At 35.8% G+C, this 16,672-nt stretch overlaps 1 protein-coding gene across 1 annotated transcript in view; it reads right to left on the bottom strand.

Moving 5' to 3' along the window:
- PALS1 (protein associated with LIN7 1, MAGUK p55 family member) overlaps positions 1–16,672 on the bottom strand; it is a 58,196-nt gene that overhangs the window by 21,898 nt on the left and 19,626 nt on the right. The window contains exons 2-3 of the mRNA XM_075754179.1: positions 7,220–7,733; positions 349–557 (exon numbers count right to left, since the gene is read on the bottom strand). Coding sequence (XP_075610294.1) covers positions 349–557; positions 7,220–7,586 — 576 coding nt within the window. The 5' untranslated portion in view covers positions 7,587–7,733. The remainder of the gene's footprint in view (positions 1–348; positions 558–7,219; positions 7,734–16,672) is intronic.

Here is a 16,672-nt window from a genome sequence, read left to right as displayed (position 1 = left end):
CTCAATTCAGAGGAAAGTCACAATAATAGAGAACTACAATTTCTGAATGCTTGGCATAAAGAATACTGAAGGTAAAAGATTTAGATTTTCCTAACCACTCCCTTTTCCTATGTTTAAACATAGTACCTTTTCTGTTACATATCTATCCATGCTAAAAAGGGAGTTCTTATCCCAAAAATATTTTTCTGGTTACTGTTTGGAAGTCTGGAAAAGTCAGTTACAGCAATCAGTGACTACTATGATCCCTTTTATATTCAACATTCAATAACTCAGACAAGCTTGACAAGTACATATTTCAACAACAGCTATGATTACAGGTTTCATATACATCAGACATACTGTACATACCTCTTGTGCTAGTTCTTGTGCATTGGAGATGAGAGGATACGGAGGGCTGGCTTTGTTCATGTGCACTGTAACAGCATTGTGTATCTTAAATGCATTCTGAAAATCAGTATTTTGAACAAGCTGTAAAATGAGAGCGATATCCTCTTGGCTCTGAGGGTCTACCAAAACATGCTGGATATGCTTAAGAGAAGTTAACAGTTCTTCCACTTCTATGTAAGAAATAGCAAAATACAAATAAGGTACGAGTTAACAAGATTCATAATTAAGTAATATTCAGTGTTAAATCAGCAGCGATGTATGCAAATTTATTAGTTACCCATTATTCACTCTGACTTGCATTAGCAGAATGTATCTGCTAATAGCACAAGTCGATAAAAGGAGAAAAAAGCTGATACACCATTTAAATTTAAATTCCTACTGCAGGAGCAGTTCTTCTCTGAAAGAAATCACCAATACACAAGAGATCCAGTAAGTGCAGCTCTTGTATAGCTAAATGGGAGAACAGGACTATTTTGCAATATGAAAATAACTCCTTTGCTAAACTAATGTTGATGCACTGAATAGTCACTTATTTTGATACATCTTTCCACATGTATCTGCCACATTTGGCAGATATACTAAATATTGCTTACTTACAGAATGAGTGTTTGATAAGTAAACTACACTTAATTTCTAAACATAAAATGATGCTCAGTCTTAGAACATTAAAATGAAAAGGTACGGATGAAAAAATGAATGTCATATCTCTTACCTAAGAGATTGAGTTCTGCTTGGACCATAAAATATTTTAACATATTTTAATAACCAGTTTGTATATGTTTGCAGAATATTATACACATACTACATTCTTGAGCTTCAAGAGCTCATCTCATGCTTTAGGGGTGTTTTTTAAAGACTGTCAACAAATTTACTTTTTTTTTTAACCAATCTGAATTTCTGCAAAATGTCACTTCTCAATATTAAGTACTTGAGAAACTACCTAAAACAAAGAATATGAATCATGCCTGTAATGCATATAAACCCAGGTAAGAAATTCTCAAGCAGACAAAACACCCCCAAATCAGTGGATGTTTTGAGCCTGAAATAACATATGCATTATATAACATATACATTATCTAAAAATCAATTCAGCCACTAGAGGCTGGTCAGTTATCTTTCATTTTAATAAATTCAAGTAAGCTAGAATTTTGAATCCTGGTATTTTTAAAGTATTAACAACAACAAAGAAAATCCCAAATTTTAAAACTGTCAGTTGATACTGAGGTCAATCTCCCTTACTAGTATCAAAATATCATCTCTGAGCATTAAGTTTTAGCAACCTTCATTTATTCATTATGAGCTAATTAACATTAATAAGAATGCTATCAAGACATATGCTAATTTGCATTTTTTACATGAAAAAAATCACAGTAGATACTGATCACCAACATGGATACATTCTGTCAAGAAGTTTCCTTTATCTATTTCTAACCTCAAATTCACCGGTACACTAAAGACAATGCTAGACTCAAACTTGTTGAGCACAAGATTAAAATTGGTTGGTAAATGGGCACATGAAAAACCCATATAACCTAATAAAATACACATTTTGAACAAGTTTAATGGCTTTAGTTTTGGACAAAGCAAACCTCCATACATGTTTTCAATTCTGAGTTTGCAAGTCAGTCTTCTGTATAATAAAAGGAAACAATCCAGAGCCAACTACTCTTGTACTTTACTGTCTGCAGGACAACAAAAAAAAAAACCAAAACAAAACCAAAAAAACCAACCCCAAAACCATTCCACACATGCTAAAAACATCCTACCCACCAAAGGTCAAGGGCTTCTTCCTGTAACCACCAAGGAAACAAAGGGCAGTAGTACAAAAGCTGCACAGAAAGCTCGATACCGGCTGTGCAAGGTATTCCACAGGTGAAATCCAGTAGAGCTCAAACACTAATTAAGGCAGCCAATGTCTCACCAGGGAACTGTATACACAATATACTGCCATTTGGAGAGAAGGCTAAAGAACACTGTACAAGCAAGAATATTTGCTAAATAGGACCTTGTCAGCTGGCAAATGTCTTGCCTAGTGTAGCATGCAGGCTACCAAAATATCTCTTCTAACTCTTCCTGTGCATAAATTATTCCATTATTTCTGAATTGTCTATCCCTCCCCCATATCTGAGAATTCAAATACATACACACATACATACACAATTCCTTCTAATAGATATTCCATATAATAAATACATATAGAAAAATAGACATCTTACTCTGTATCTAGATGCCTCTACATAATCTTTTCTTCAGCACTGTGCTAGTTCCTTCTGTTTGCCTTTTCTTACCAACTACCACAGTACTCTCCTCTCCAAATAATTCCCTTCTACACTGAATCTTCATCTGTGCTGGATACAAAAACCCTATACCAAATTACTTTCCCTCACCAAGAAGCAGCAAACAAATACCCCCCTCATCATGATTCTAAAAGACAAATAATGCTTGAAAGGAGCGAAATGAAATATTCCCCAAAAGCTATCAATCCATTTCCTAATCACTTGTTTAATAAAAAACCCCATACACATAAACCCACATACAAACCTGGCTTTACACATGCCTAACTCTCTCTAGGTTCCTGTTTCTGAATTCTAAATCACAGATCAGATTTCAGTGCAAGTTTGGTTTTTTTTGGTTGGTTTTGGTCTTTTTTAAAAAAAAAAAAAAAGCCAGGCAACAAAAGACATTTCCTATTGAAAGCATTGTCTTGAGGGAAAAAACATTCAGTAAAAGACTAACGTCTGCATTTACTCACAGAAAAATGTCAGGGTTCTTTTGCAGAACAAGTCCATTTTTTAAATCGCAGATCAATTAGCAATCAACTGCTTTTTTTTTTTTTTTAGTCTTCTTTTACAAGAACTGTTGCAGCCTTTTTTCCATTAGGCTATGAAATGGCTGGAATGTGACTGAGCACTGTGTGATATATGCATTAATCAAAAGGCTGCCAGGGCAAAAGTATGCAAGTGCAGGGGAGGACCCATAGTCACAGCTTAACGTGTTATATTAGAAAGAAGAAAATAGTTGCTGTTTATCACCTTAAACAAAATGTCACGAGCAGCAAACTTAAGAAGATATAATTGGCTTTATTATATGTCAGCACTGCTATCTTAACTCCCAAGCTTTTTTATAGATCTCGAGTACTCTGTGTGCTGGTGCACTCTAATGCTCCATATATTATTTGAATCACAGGGCTAAGAAAAGTATTGCTTTATCCAAAACTATTTCTGAAAGTTTATTTATAAATATAAAGACTTATTTGTAAGTTTTGCCCAAAGTATAAAAACAAAAAATAGGCAGCTTTCCCCCCCCCCCAAAAAAATTTTCACTGTACCACAAAGGGTTGACTAACATGAAATGACACTTAACTAAATTAACTGAATTAGCAGCATGAACTGTAGCAAATAAAAAAATATTCTGCATTTTATAAAAGCATACTGCTGTGAAAAAGCCAGTTAAATACTTATATGTACATGTTCTAAGTGCACAGAAAGTTATTTCCATTAAGACAGCTGTCTAAATCATATACTGTTTTGATAACAAACATGCCCTTTAAAATTGTTTTGATTAAGTGCTCCCTTTTATTTTTATAAATAAAATCCAATTTGTTTAATCTAGTCTGCTCCTTTTTTTTTTTTTAAGGATGAAAAGATTAGTTTGGCAGATCTTTGCCAAGTCTATAGACATTGGCAGTTATGGAACATTTTCAAAACTAAAAATACAATCATGTCAATATTCTTACTTAAAACACCTATCTTTAGCAGAGGCTCTATGGATTCACACACACACACAACCCCTCCACACCCCCCAAAAAGCAAAACTAAAAATCAATATTTTAAAAAGACTGAATAAGGGTTGTTTATGTCTCTCTTCTCTATAATTCACTAGCACTTGCCCAGGTTTATTTGGGGTTCTCCTAACAAAGCTTAGAGATTTGTCACAGTGACTAAGTATTCTCACCTTGACAGCAAAAGTGGAAAGATGGAAAGAGTCAGAAGCAGCATAGATCAGAAATTCAGTATAACCAAACAGACAAACTGTGAAAAATTTCACATACTAGCAGTTATTTTTTTGGACAAAGTCATGGGCTAGCAAAAAGTTGTATATGGAAATTTTAAAAAAATCTGGCCTCTCCAATTCAGATATTCAATAAAAAAGCAGAAGTACTGATGATAGTGGCCTCCAATCCTGTCTATGAAATTGTATTATTTTGTAAAGCGTGTGTGTGTGTATATATATTTGTAAGGCAACATCCCTAGCCTTGATACTAACTGGGAATAGGCAGCTTTCAGAATAACAAAAAAAATTATTCTTTTGAAATTCAGCGGAAGTGTCAGATGTTAGAATGATTAATCCAGAAACTGGAAAAAGGACATTCTTAATAGTGGAGGAAAATTTTGGAAGAGGCCAAGATACTGCAGAAGCACTTTGTTAAATTTAAAATTATGATTCAGTTTTTGACAGCACTAATGACTAAACAGAGATTCTTTATGTACTATATAGGTTAAGAGATCACAGCATTTCATTTAGAACATTTTTTATTTTTTAAGTTGGCAACAACTGAACATCACAGTTGAGAATAATTGAAAGCATCACTCCTAACAGGAATGCTAAACTATTATAAATCCTCTCTTCTTAAATCTAAAGTCTACCTGATCCAAATTGTCACTGTAATTCTGTCTGGCAAGGAAATAACAGTAGTATGCTTGTATGCCTGTCAATATTACGTCATGACTTCTATGACTCAAATAGATGCCTACAAAGCCCTAATTCAGCTCCCTGATGCATATATGGATATATCATGATTTAGTTTAATTACATCTCTTAAAGCTCCTTGCTTTTCTAGCTCAAAGAACAGACCATATTCACTCAGCAAGCTTGTCAATACTTCTGCTCTATGCACATACTTTTAAGCCTTATTTACTGCAGTTCAGAGTAGACACAGACATCATTAGTTATCTAATTTTCATGGTATCTGAACACTGAGGGGAAAAGCTTTAGTTAAATCATACAATTTACTACTGTGTTTTTACAGAAATAGGCTGACAGCAGAACAACAAGACCACCCAAGCTTTGATTACAAAAGTGAAGAGGAGTTTGTCCTTGTGGACAAAATTATCTGTCATTTTCCTTCAAGATGCATCTTATACTATATATTGCCATTTCCTAATTTACCTCTTTCCACATTCACACCTCTATATTCTTGACTCCAGTGTTCAGTGCTTTTCTCCTTACATCAAGTATTCACACAATCCTAGTTTCCATTCACACCAATTTCCCCCCCTTCTCTTCTTGCTGAGCCAAACCTTCCAGCATTTCACAGATACTGTCTTTCTCTGACAATCTCCCACCTTCCCCCACAGCCTGTACCTGTTTTCTCCCCACACAGAAATTTTCAAAATAGCCCTTCATCATCACAGTAATTTCTCCACCACTGTCTCTCCTGTTCAAACAGCTTCAGTCTACCCCAGCTCCTTACTGGTTCTCACTCTTGTCAGACCCATACTTGTTACTCATTTCTCTTTCCTACCAGCATCCATGCCTAGCTTCTTTACCCGCTGGTTTCCACCTAGCCTTCCCTCCAAGTTCTCACCATCTCTGGCATGAAACCTAGTCTCAGCTTTCTAATTCCAAGTCACTCACGCTCCTCCCTTCTGTAGTTCCAATTTCCAATTCCTCCTGTAACCAAGTCTTCAGAGCTTTTAGCCACTGTGGCTAAGCAAATCCCAACAGAAGTCAATTCTACTGCTTGACAGCAATCTTTGCATCTTCTGCTTTGTGTTCCCTCTAAGAACAGAGTTCCACAATCAAATATCTAACACTTCATAAAGTACAGAATCTGCTTCTTACAAAGAGATCTCTTGGACAGAAGCTGACAAGCCCTGCATTAAAACAAGGTACAGTTGCCTTGTTTGTAGCTGACCCTGCTTTCAGCAGGAGGTTGGACAGGATGACTTCCTGATGACCCTTTCAACCTAAATTTTCCTAAAGAGGGATTTGTACAAGAAGGATTACCAGAGGTTATGGAATAGAGCCATGTCTTTAGCAGAAATGTTGCTCAGGCACACAAATACTGAAGATGAAGCAAAAAAAAAATCTTTGAACAATTATAGATTTGGAAATCTGAACGGGACTCCTACAAATTCCCAGTGCCTCCCTTTCACTCCAGTGACACACCACATTTTCGATAAATACTTATGTTTGAGGAAGAAAGGTTAGAAACTTGTTCTCCACAAGCATAATTAAAGCAATGACAGCTAGGAAATTAACAATTTCAGAATCTATTTTTTCAAAAATTACCAACATTACATTTTCATCATGGTCTAAGTGCCAAGGTAAGGAGATTTTCACTATCAACATCAATACTTTAAGAGAAAATGTAAATTCTATTAGGTAACAATTGACAGCCAGAATAAGAAGAAACCACCAGTATGGTGGTTGAACATTAAGATCTCTTGTGTTTTGATTGCTTATGATAATAAGTGTTTATTCACTGCTTATTCTGGTCTGTGCTCAAACATAATAAAATTGGGTATCACTTACATGGTTTTCCCCAGCCTAAAGAGGATGGGGACATCCACTGATTTCATTAGTTATCTACAGGGTATTTAACTGTTCCCTAAATGGATTGGTTTTGAAAAGCCACTTGCTGAGGCAAGCCTGATGCTTGACTTAATAAAAAAACAAAACAAAACCGAAACCACTACAAATCCAAAGGACCAGAAGACTTTAAATCTGTATAAGAAGAATTAGCTAAATTAGATTTTCAGTGGCCTAAAAGAACATTAATATCAACTAAATATTTTCTCCATTAGACCATTCATTGCATTTTACCTACCTAGTGTCTTCACAGTATAATGAGGACTCTCCAAAACAATTCCTTCTTCTGTGTCAAATATTGGATTATCTATTCCAGTTTTAGGAGGAATTTGTGCTAATTTCTTTAGCCTCATGGAAGCAGTAAGGTCCAGTTCTTGTTTCTTTCCCTCTTCTTCCCGTCTGCGCCTTATGTCCTCTTGCTGCTGACGGATTCGTTCAAGCTGAGCGCTCCGCCGCATGGGCATCATCCTGGAGCCCAAATCCCCAGGGCAATCAACAGCCATTTCTCTGTGCTTCTGAGGTTCCTCAGGAGATGCAAGATCCACATTTTTTGCTTCACTGTCAGAATCTTCTGTGATGTGTCCATTCATATGAGAAGTTGTCATGATTATTTGTAATTATGTTTATTCTCTTCAAACAGAAATGATGCTATTAGGCCAGTTTTCGTTATAATGTTGCATCAAATCCATTATAATTTCAAAAATATTTCCCTTCCATCACTAGACAGCTGAAGAAACATCCAGGAAGAAAATCTAATGAGAGATATTCAAAAGAAGTTACTGAGTAAACTGCATTAATGAGAAAACACCTAAGACAGTTCTCCAGGTCCCCAGGCATCAGAACAATAGAACTTTTCCTCCATGTTTACACAGTGCTGCTTCCCCTACTAAGAACTACAGAACCCTCACAAATCCATTTCACACAATTTAGTAAAATTCATGTGCCAATGTTAGAAAAAAAAAAAAGAAAGAGCACTGTTCAAACTAATACTAAAGTGTCTTACACATCCTGGTCAAAGCAGTGAAGATTCTGTATTTACACAAACAATTGCAAATCAGCAGTTTTCTGAAAGTTCCCAGTTGGTTTTAAGTTATCCTTTCATTCTTAAAAATTCCAACACAAACTGTCCTTACAATCCTACAAACATTAAATACAAATAACTTAGTAAACTCCTTGTGAACATGTTTATAACAAGTTAAACACAAGTAATGATATTTGCATTTATTGTTCATAAATTGAGGCATTTTTACGTAAACATTGCTTCCCAGGTTCAGAGAAGACAGGTCTGGCATACAGCTCTTCCAAAAGACAGTATCTAAAGCAGTCTGGAGCTGCACTTAGACAATTTCAAATAGGGATAAAGTCCTGGGACAGAGGTTGGACAGTTCTGGTTAGCAGCTACTTTTAACATTTCCTATAGGTATGCATTAAAGCAGCAAGGATTAAATACAAGAGTAAAAATCCTTGAGTGGGCATACACAGGTACAGATTTGACAGAGAACAATAATTCATTTCCACAGTCAAGTAATGACATTCCATTATACTCCTTGCACCTTAATCTGGCTTCTCATTCCTGATAATTCAAACTAAAGAACTTACGTGTCCTGATAAATATAACCACTCAGCTCTTAAATGTAATACATATAAGTGTGCTTTATATCACATTGCCTTTCTGTATCAAAGCCAATGACACATTACCCTCAATATGTCCAATTAAAAGGTCATAAAATTAATCATAGAATAATTTTGATTGGAAAAGACCTTTAAGATCGAGCCCAACTGTTATAATAACAACTAGATATGTACAGGATTACCAATACACTTAATTTTTCGAGTTCCTTTTTATAATTTTGAATTTACTGAAAGGAAATAGTGCAAAATAACTCAGAGTTTTATTATACAATGGAAGAACCAAGACAAAAACTCCCCAACTTTCTTAAATCAAATGTTTGTGTTTGGAGGAGGAAGGGAAAGATGCTTATGTTGTAATTAAGTTGAAAATTAAATATCAATAGTACTGTTTTGGAGGAGCAGCAATGGAAACTCCCACACAAGTTTCTGCCAGCTTGCAATTCTAAATAAGTACAGATTTTCATTTTCATAAGGAGTAGTATACAGCTACATACAGCAACACCAAACCAGTTTTCTTCACTTATTTCCTTTCTAGCCACCACTACTAGTTATTACTAAGATCTTTCAAGAAGTAGATATTAAGGCATTTCTATAGCAGTAAAAATTCTTTTTTTGCTTTTAAAAGATACTTAATCGCACTGCACTGATATGTAAAAAATATTTCAATGCTCAACATTCCCACATTCAGAAAAAAATCAGGCAACAAAAAGCCCATCAAAAGCTGCACAGTAGCAGGGCTAACACTGCAAGTACCACATAATTGGTGCTGTAAAACTTTTAGTTAGTGCCCAATATAAAAAGAACAGCTTTCAAAAGAATAAAGTCTCATGAAGTTAGCATTCAGACAGGGTTATATAAAGCACCATATCAAAATGTGGTCTCAAATTCAGAGAGAGGAAGATAACAACTTAGCAAGATGATCCTGGGAAAGCCACATTTCCCCTTCTGTAAAGGCAACTTCACTATACAGAAACACCAATCCTGAAAAAAGGAAGTCTCACTGGATACAAAAAAAATTGCAAAGAGCACTAATTTAACCATGGGTGGAAGATAATTCAAATTCCCTTTCATCTGCATTGTACTGGCCATAGCTAGTCTGACAACTGAGCCATTTGAAAGTTACATTCATCTATTTTCAACTCTGACAAGCTAAAAGAAAACTCAGGTTCCTCAGTCCATACGAAGTCCAAAAGAAAAAAAAAAAATCTGAGGATATGCAAGAGGTAAAACACAACTTTAAAGATACCATCATAACACTCAATCACATGTAAGCTAAGTAACATCACTCTCACTAATGATAAATAATCTACACATCAGAAAATGAAGTTGACTGCCAATATTTAATAACTGATGAAAAATATTTAAGGTGGGGTTGACTACATTTCCTCCATCAAATTTAAAAGTACTAGCTACCTAAGACAAAGAGTATCTTTTGAGGTTGATTCAGAAAATGGGCACAAAAAACCCTCACATATCTATATATAGAAAAGTTTTTAAATCTCTAAGTTATAAGCACTGAAGACCAGAGAAACAAAAATATAGTCTGAGGTAAATATTAGTAATAGGCAACCATTAGTAACATTGCTTACAGTTTCAGTATAAGCTCTATGCAAGATGCAAAGGGCATATAAATTCCACATTTAAGTGGCCTGTGATCATAGCTGCTCACTTTCAGTATTTAAGACCTGAGTTAAATCAGTTAAGAAAGAAACAAAAGCTATGGAAAATTAGAGTTCTCCTACAGTCACGCCTTAACAGCAATATTAAAAAAAACCTAGCATCAAAATTTAAGAAAGTTTTAGGAGAATATTAGATAGAAAATATTTTTGATACCCTAGAAAGTTAGACATCTCTGAAGCAAGCAATAAGCACTACAGGCAAAGTAATCACACTCAGATAATACAAAAAATTATGCACAATATCACTCATCAGGCAGCCTAAAAGTTGACGTTACCTAAATATCAAACCAACTCCACAAAAACCCAACCCCCCAGATATAACTAGTTGGTAATCCATAAAAGCACAGACATGCTGCAAGTTTGGAATGCTGGAACAACTTCCTTTAATCAAAGAACTTCTGATAACGGGTGACCCCTTCCAAACCTAAGCCCATGGTTCTTTCTGCTTTCCCAAGTCTGCTTCAGACATCACAAATCCTCATCTCCAACAGTTCTGGAAAAGTGCTACTTCCCAACTGCAACAAATTAAATGAGCACAATAGGAAAAAAATGCAGATCAGCTCTGATGTCCCTCTCTACAATGGTCCTAAGGAATTTTAAATGTAAAATATGGCACTGATAAAATGTTAACTCAGTCCTCAAATTAAAGTGCAGTGTAGCTGAGAGTAAAAATAAGATTCAGCTTGAGGCAGGCACCAGGAACACAACATTTTATTTCAACCAATAAGAATGGTATCAAAAGTCTTATGATGAATAATTTCAGAAACAGTTTTCTTGGCTTTTCTTTTGGAAGGTTTCTTTTGCAATTTTAATAATCCCGAGACAACAACAATAAGGGAAGGTTGTTATACCAATTCTGTTCTCTGCAAGTTGTGGATCATCCAATAAACTAGCTTTTCAGCCCAAGAGCAGCTTATTTTGTTACACTAATTCTCTAAGGAGAAAAATTTACAGACATACTCAATACTACTGATTTTTACTACATCATATGTAAAATATTTAGAAAAATATTTGGAATTATCAGAATTCTCTTCCACTTTAGAACTTGGTATTAGCAGTTTTTATATTCTGTAGATATGTACACATTTGTGTTACAGAATTTGGTTGCTCAAAGCTTAGTAGGGTTAAATTGTGGTTTTGACTATCTTCCTTTGAACTGCCGATATCTAGCAAGGGAACCTTAGGATTTCCACATGACACCTAGATCTTTCCAAATAAAGCAGATTTATGACTGTTCTCTGTCCAACTTCATATCACAAATCTTACTAATATGGTCCTGGAGAGCACATGTGAAAGTCTCTTCTTGACAGATTACTTTTACTATTCAAATTTTTGCCCTACAGAGGAAGGTTTGTATAAACTGCTAACCTAAGAACAGCTATTGAGAAAGAGCATTTCAGTCACTCCGATCACCATCACGCATCACACAAGAATTTCACTCTGAAGTAATTATGAACAGCAAACAAACCATATTTCTGGTGCAAGTTCAAAAAAACCCCAAAATTAAAGACAAAAACACAACTACTGTCTTGCTAACTATACTTACTATTCTCAAAAATGCTGTATTTTACAAGCCACACATCATCCTTCATACTGACCCCTAACAACATCAAGCTTCTATCATCTCTTTAACCACTAAACAAAGCACAGACCTCAAAAGTTCTGTCAAAGCATAAACATACATACATGTAATCACCTTGGTGTGCAAGACAGATGTTAGTATAAAATACATACCGACAGAGACAGAAACAGAAGTGCTGTAAGGTGGTTTAAGCTTTCACTTGCTTCCTGGGGTCTGTGGCTGGTGTGCAAAGCAATCCTAATTGCTTTAACAACTGAATTCTGTACAGTAAAATTAAATTTGTTTTGCTTCAGCAACTTCCAAAGAGCAAAAATGACATTTTCTGGAGGCTGAGGTTTTGTGTTACATTTCCGTGTTACATTTCTTTTCAACGCTAGAAGTATGATTAGACTTGATAGTTCCCTTTTTAAAATTCATTAAAGCTGCAAATTCTGAGTGACTGCAAGGGAGTTCAGCACTCACCTCTAACTGAATTTCATTAGTTCTGGCACAGTTGAGAATATAAAAACCCAACCTACATCTGTAATTACATTATGAACACAAGAAATACATATTTAACATCAGGTACAGTGCAATGGATTTACCAGCTGAAAGCCATATACTATGACAGACATGGTATATTAAAATATTCATTAAAAACAACTGGAATTCTCAGTTGCTGAAGTGAATTAAAAGGTAGATTAAATCACATACAAGATGCTTCCTGATATCTGAATTACTTACAAAATATGAGCATAAAATTATGCTAGAGATCTCTACTATGTATTTTTAATGGCTCACATAATGGTGGGTCTTCTGGTATTTTTTACTCAGTACTTCAGATTTCTAAGCAAGCAAAAACTAAGTCATAAAAATTGCAAAATAAGAAAGTAAAACATTTTAGCAATTCCACAGATGGAAGCTCAGTGTAGGGAAAAAAAATAAATTCCCAGCTTTCCCTGCATCATTTGTTGCTTCAACAATATTTCAGTGAACCTGCAAGATTAAGAGACTTGGAAGCCAATTACATAAAGGATAACACAACACAAACCATGCTGCACAGCATAAAATTAACCACTACTTGCTGAGAATTAAAAATTGGAGTTTATGGTAGAAAATACTTCACAAATATCTCCTACAGAGCTTAACAGTACCTGAAATACCTGGTACAGACTGGAGCAGCCTGATGCTTTTCAAAAGCAAGTAAAAGTTGCAAAACCTATGACCATTTGATACTATTTTTCTTGATTTAAAAAATTCTGTAATAGTAAAAAAAGAATTCTCTTTACACTAACTTTGCAACACATTCAAGATCATGACTTCTGGTATGGTTTGTTTAGTTTTTAGTCTACAATATTTTATGATTTCCTCTAATTAGATGCTCTAGCATAGTCTTGGTATTGGAAGACAAATCTTCCTTTAATATCTAGCTGACTCATTTCTAATACTTTCAGACCAGAGTTCATTATAAAAGCTGTCAAGCAAAGCAACTCAGTTCAACATGTGTATTTCAAAGGGCTTTCAGACATGCCAAGAGGTTTTAACATTCCATGCTCACTTAAATGTGCAAGATATGTGGATCGACAGCAAAAAGGGCAAAATCCTCACAAGGAAAGTTATTTTCATTGTTGGTGCTTTCTAGGTTACATTTGTACAAGAGCAATAACAATGTTAAATTGCAACATTCAAGCACAGAGAAACTGATGAAACTGAAAACTCAGAGCTAAGGTTAGATTCCAGTTTTATACATTGTATGAACAAACTGCTTGACATGCAAACACGGAAAACTGTACGCATTTTTGAATCACATTGGTATTACATTTAAGAACTGTGGTCTATTTTAGACACATTTAATTTTATTAGGCTTTTTTATCTGTTGATGCAGTGGCAACAATCAAAAAAAGTCACAGCTCCAACTCGCCAGTCTACACTATCAACTTCAAAAGACACAGGGCTATTGCCTACAGAACACATACAAAGTGTTTTCCATTAAAAACATGGAACAATAAGAGTACATCATGTCAGTCAACAGCCACATCACTTGGACTCCTCTTCAGCAACTGTACCTTTGCAGTAAAATCTATGCAAGATACCCTTGCAATTTCTGTGTACAAAGTATATGAAATTATGACACACACACAGGCTATATATCATAATTTCATTGTGTATTTGCACGTGGCAAACCAAAGAGTGAATTTTAACCTGTTTCACTGCATAAGCACAAATTGCTGTCTAAGGTACACCCAAAGATTGCTTTATATAAAGTGTAATATAACACTCTATTCTTGTTTCAGTCACGGTTGCAACTTTTAGTCACATCAGACTACTAGATATATTTCTAAAAGAGGCTATGTGCAATGTAATTACCCCGTGCAATAGACAATGGAGTTTGGATAAACAATTCTCACTGCCTCAAAATTAAAAGCAGAAATGCAAGATTTGTAGTTTGTATAAGGACCACTAATCAAAGCACTCTTCTTCACTGCCAAATGTCCAAAATAGCAGCAGGTTGCTCATCTGACCCTGGGAGGCGATAGTTACCCCCCCTCCCACTCCTCCGGTGCCAGGGCTCCCCGGGGCAGCAGCTGCAGCCCCCCCCCCCGTTTGCAGGACTCAGCATTCCCGCGCCGGAGCAGAGCGCTGCTGGTTCCCATGGCGACAGCTTTGTCAGTGCCAGCCATGCCGCGGGACCTACATCACACACCACCAGCCATGCCGCGGGACCTACATCACATCACACACCAGCCATGCGACGTCGCTCCTCGGCTTGCTCTGCTGCTTCTCCCCAGATTTTGAAACCGTGGCAGCCTGGCTTCCAACACTGTTAGAAAAAGAGAAGATTACTCAAACGCTGAGGCAAACCCACACTTTTTGTGAGTTCGCTCAAGCTTGGTCAGCAGATGGGTAAAACCTCTCAATAAGCAGCACCATCGAGGCCAATAAAGCCTCTCAAGTACAGCACTTCAACTGTTCTATTTACAGCAATCGTTAGAAAACATACGGCCTCAATGAATCAGTCGAGTGGCATCAGTTGAAGACACATGTAGGATACAGCACCGTAGATTGCTTTTAATCATGTATTAAATCTCTGTTAGGGCCCCTTAGAATAAGCATGATCCAAGCTCTAAGAAATTGGACTGATTTTTATAAAAGAAAGAGCACAGCAGTCACATGAAGAGGGAAGAACACTTACATTTTATTTAAATTCTTACCAATCTCTCTGTGAAAAACACAATTTGCACGCTTTATTAGCGGCAATCTTCCTTGATTAGTATCTCAATAACAAGACCCTTTAATCAGTTAAAAGTGATAGCACAGGTCAAGCAGAACCACTGCACAAGAAGCTTTCCTTAGTCTTAATAAATCTGACCTTCCATGCAGTATAAATGCTTTTTTCTTGGTTACACAAATAATTAAAATGCTTCCAAAGTTGACTGAGATAAAAACAACTGTTGAAAACCCAAAGGATAAACATCTATCTTATATGCCACAATTCCCTTTGTTTTAAATGTACACCATTACATATACATCAGTGTTTAATTTCTACTTTCTTGACCAAATGAAAAATAGACATGAGGGGGGATATAGTTTCAGCTGGGTTGACTACAGATGTATCAAGGAGAGGAAATGACAACAGAAACAAATCAGGGTAGGCTTCAAGAAGCTTATTGCTAAAAATCACATCTAGGGCGAAAAACTTAAGACTTTTGCCAAGGTCATTTAAGCATACTTTTAAATGTGATAATACAGTATTTAACTTTTGTTTATATTTTGCCATCTGTATCATCAATAAATCTCTGACATGGTTTAATGCCTTTTGAACACTTACGAGGAGCAACTCCTAGTGCTGACAAGACCTAAATTCTATTTTGGGGGAAGAGTACAGCAGAGGGCAGTCTCTACACCAATTAACGAAAACCTGAAAAAACAGAAACACGCTCGGTTTCAAAAAGTAGCCCACAGAAACAGCCAACACTGTATAGCTCATTAAATGGGCTGACACCCACATTAACCTAAACCAGCACATAGATTTAGTACCCTAGCATCCCACTATGGCTTAGATTAATAGGCTACAACTATGCATACATTTGAATACCCAGCTCTAATCAAGTCTTTAGCAACAATCCCTGCAACGAGAAACATCTATTTTATACATAGGTATGAGTGGATAACATGGATGTCGACAGGCTGCAATGAAAAGGTGATAAAACAGTGAAAGAAAAAAAGAATTATCTTAATTTAGGAGTTGTTCCAAACGTTTAGAAACCTTCAAGCATAACAAATGAAGAGTAAAGAAATTCCTAGAATTCCAGGGGTTGTTAACAGATCTCACAGGACGGTCGGCAGCATGATCACAAGACAGTAATTTCTTATCACCTATTCACAGACAGTTAAGACTTCAGATTTCATTGTCTTAAAAGTAAACATGCCTGTCCTTGTTTTAAACAGTAGTCATATTCCCTGTGAAATTAAAAATACTGCTGCTATTTTAGTTCTCTAATAAGATTCTCCCACCCCCTTCAAATCGTATCCTTTTTGGCTTGGGCTCTTGCATCCTGGTCTCATTTTAATTTTAGCATGTTATTTTTAATGTCAATGCTTGCTACTGCTTCACTATGTAAAACATTGTATTAATAGTAAATGTTCACGAGTACTAATATGTAAATGACACTTTCACTTCAGAGAGGTGACCGAACCAAAACTATAATAACTAATCCCAAATTAAATTGAAGATACAATGTTCCATAATTTACATATCATCTGACATTTAAATTCATACAAAATGGCATTAGTTTAGTCCACAGCAAGTTGATCTTAA

The sequence above is a fragment of the Balearica regulorum genome, chromosome 5 (assembly GCF_011004875.1).
Source record: "Balearica regulorum gibbericeps isolate bBalReg1 chromosome 5, bBalReg1.pri, whole genome shotgun sequence".
NCBI lineage: Eukaryota > Metazoa > Chordata > Aves > Gruiformes > Gruidae > Balearica > Balearica regulorum.
Note: the sequence above shows the minus strand (reverse complement) of the source record. Positions and strands in the feature narration are given on the sequence as shown.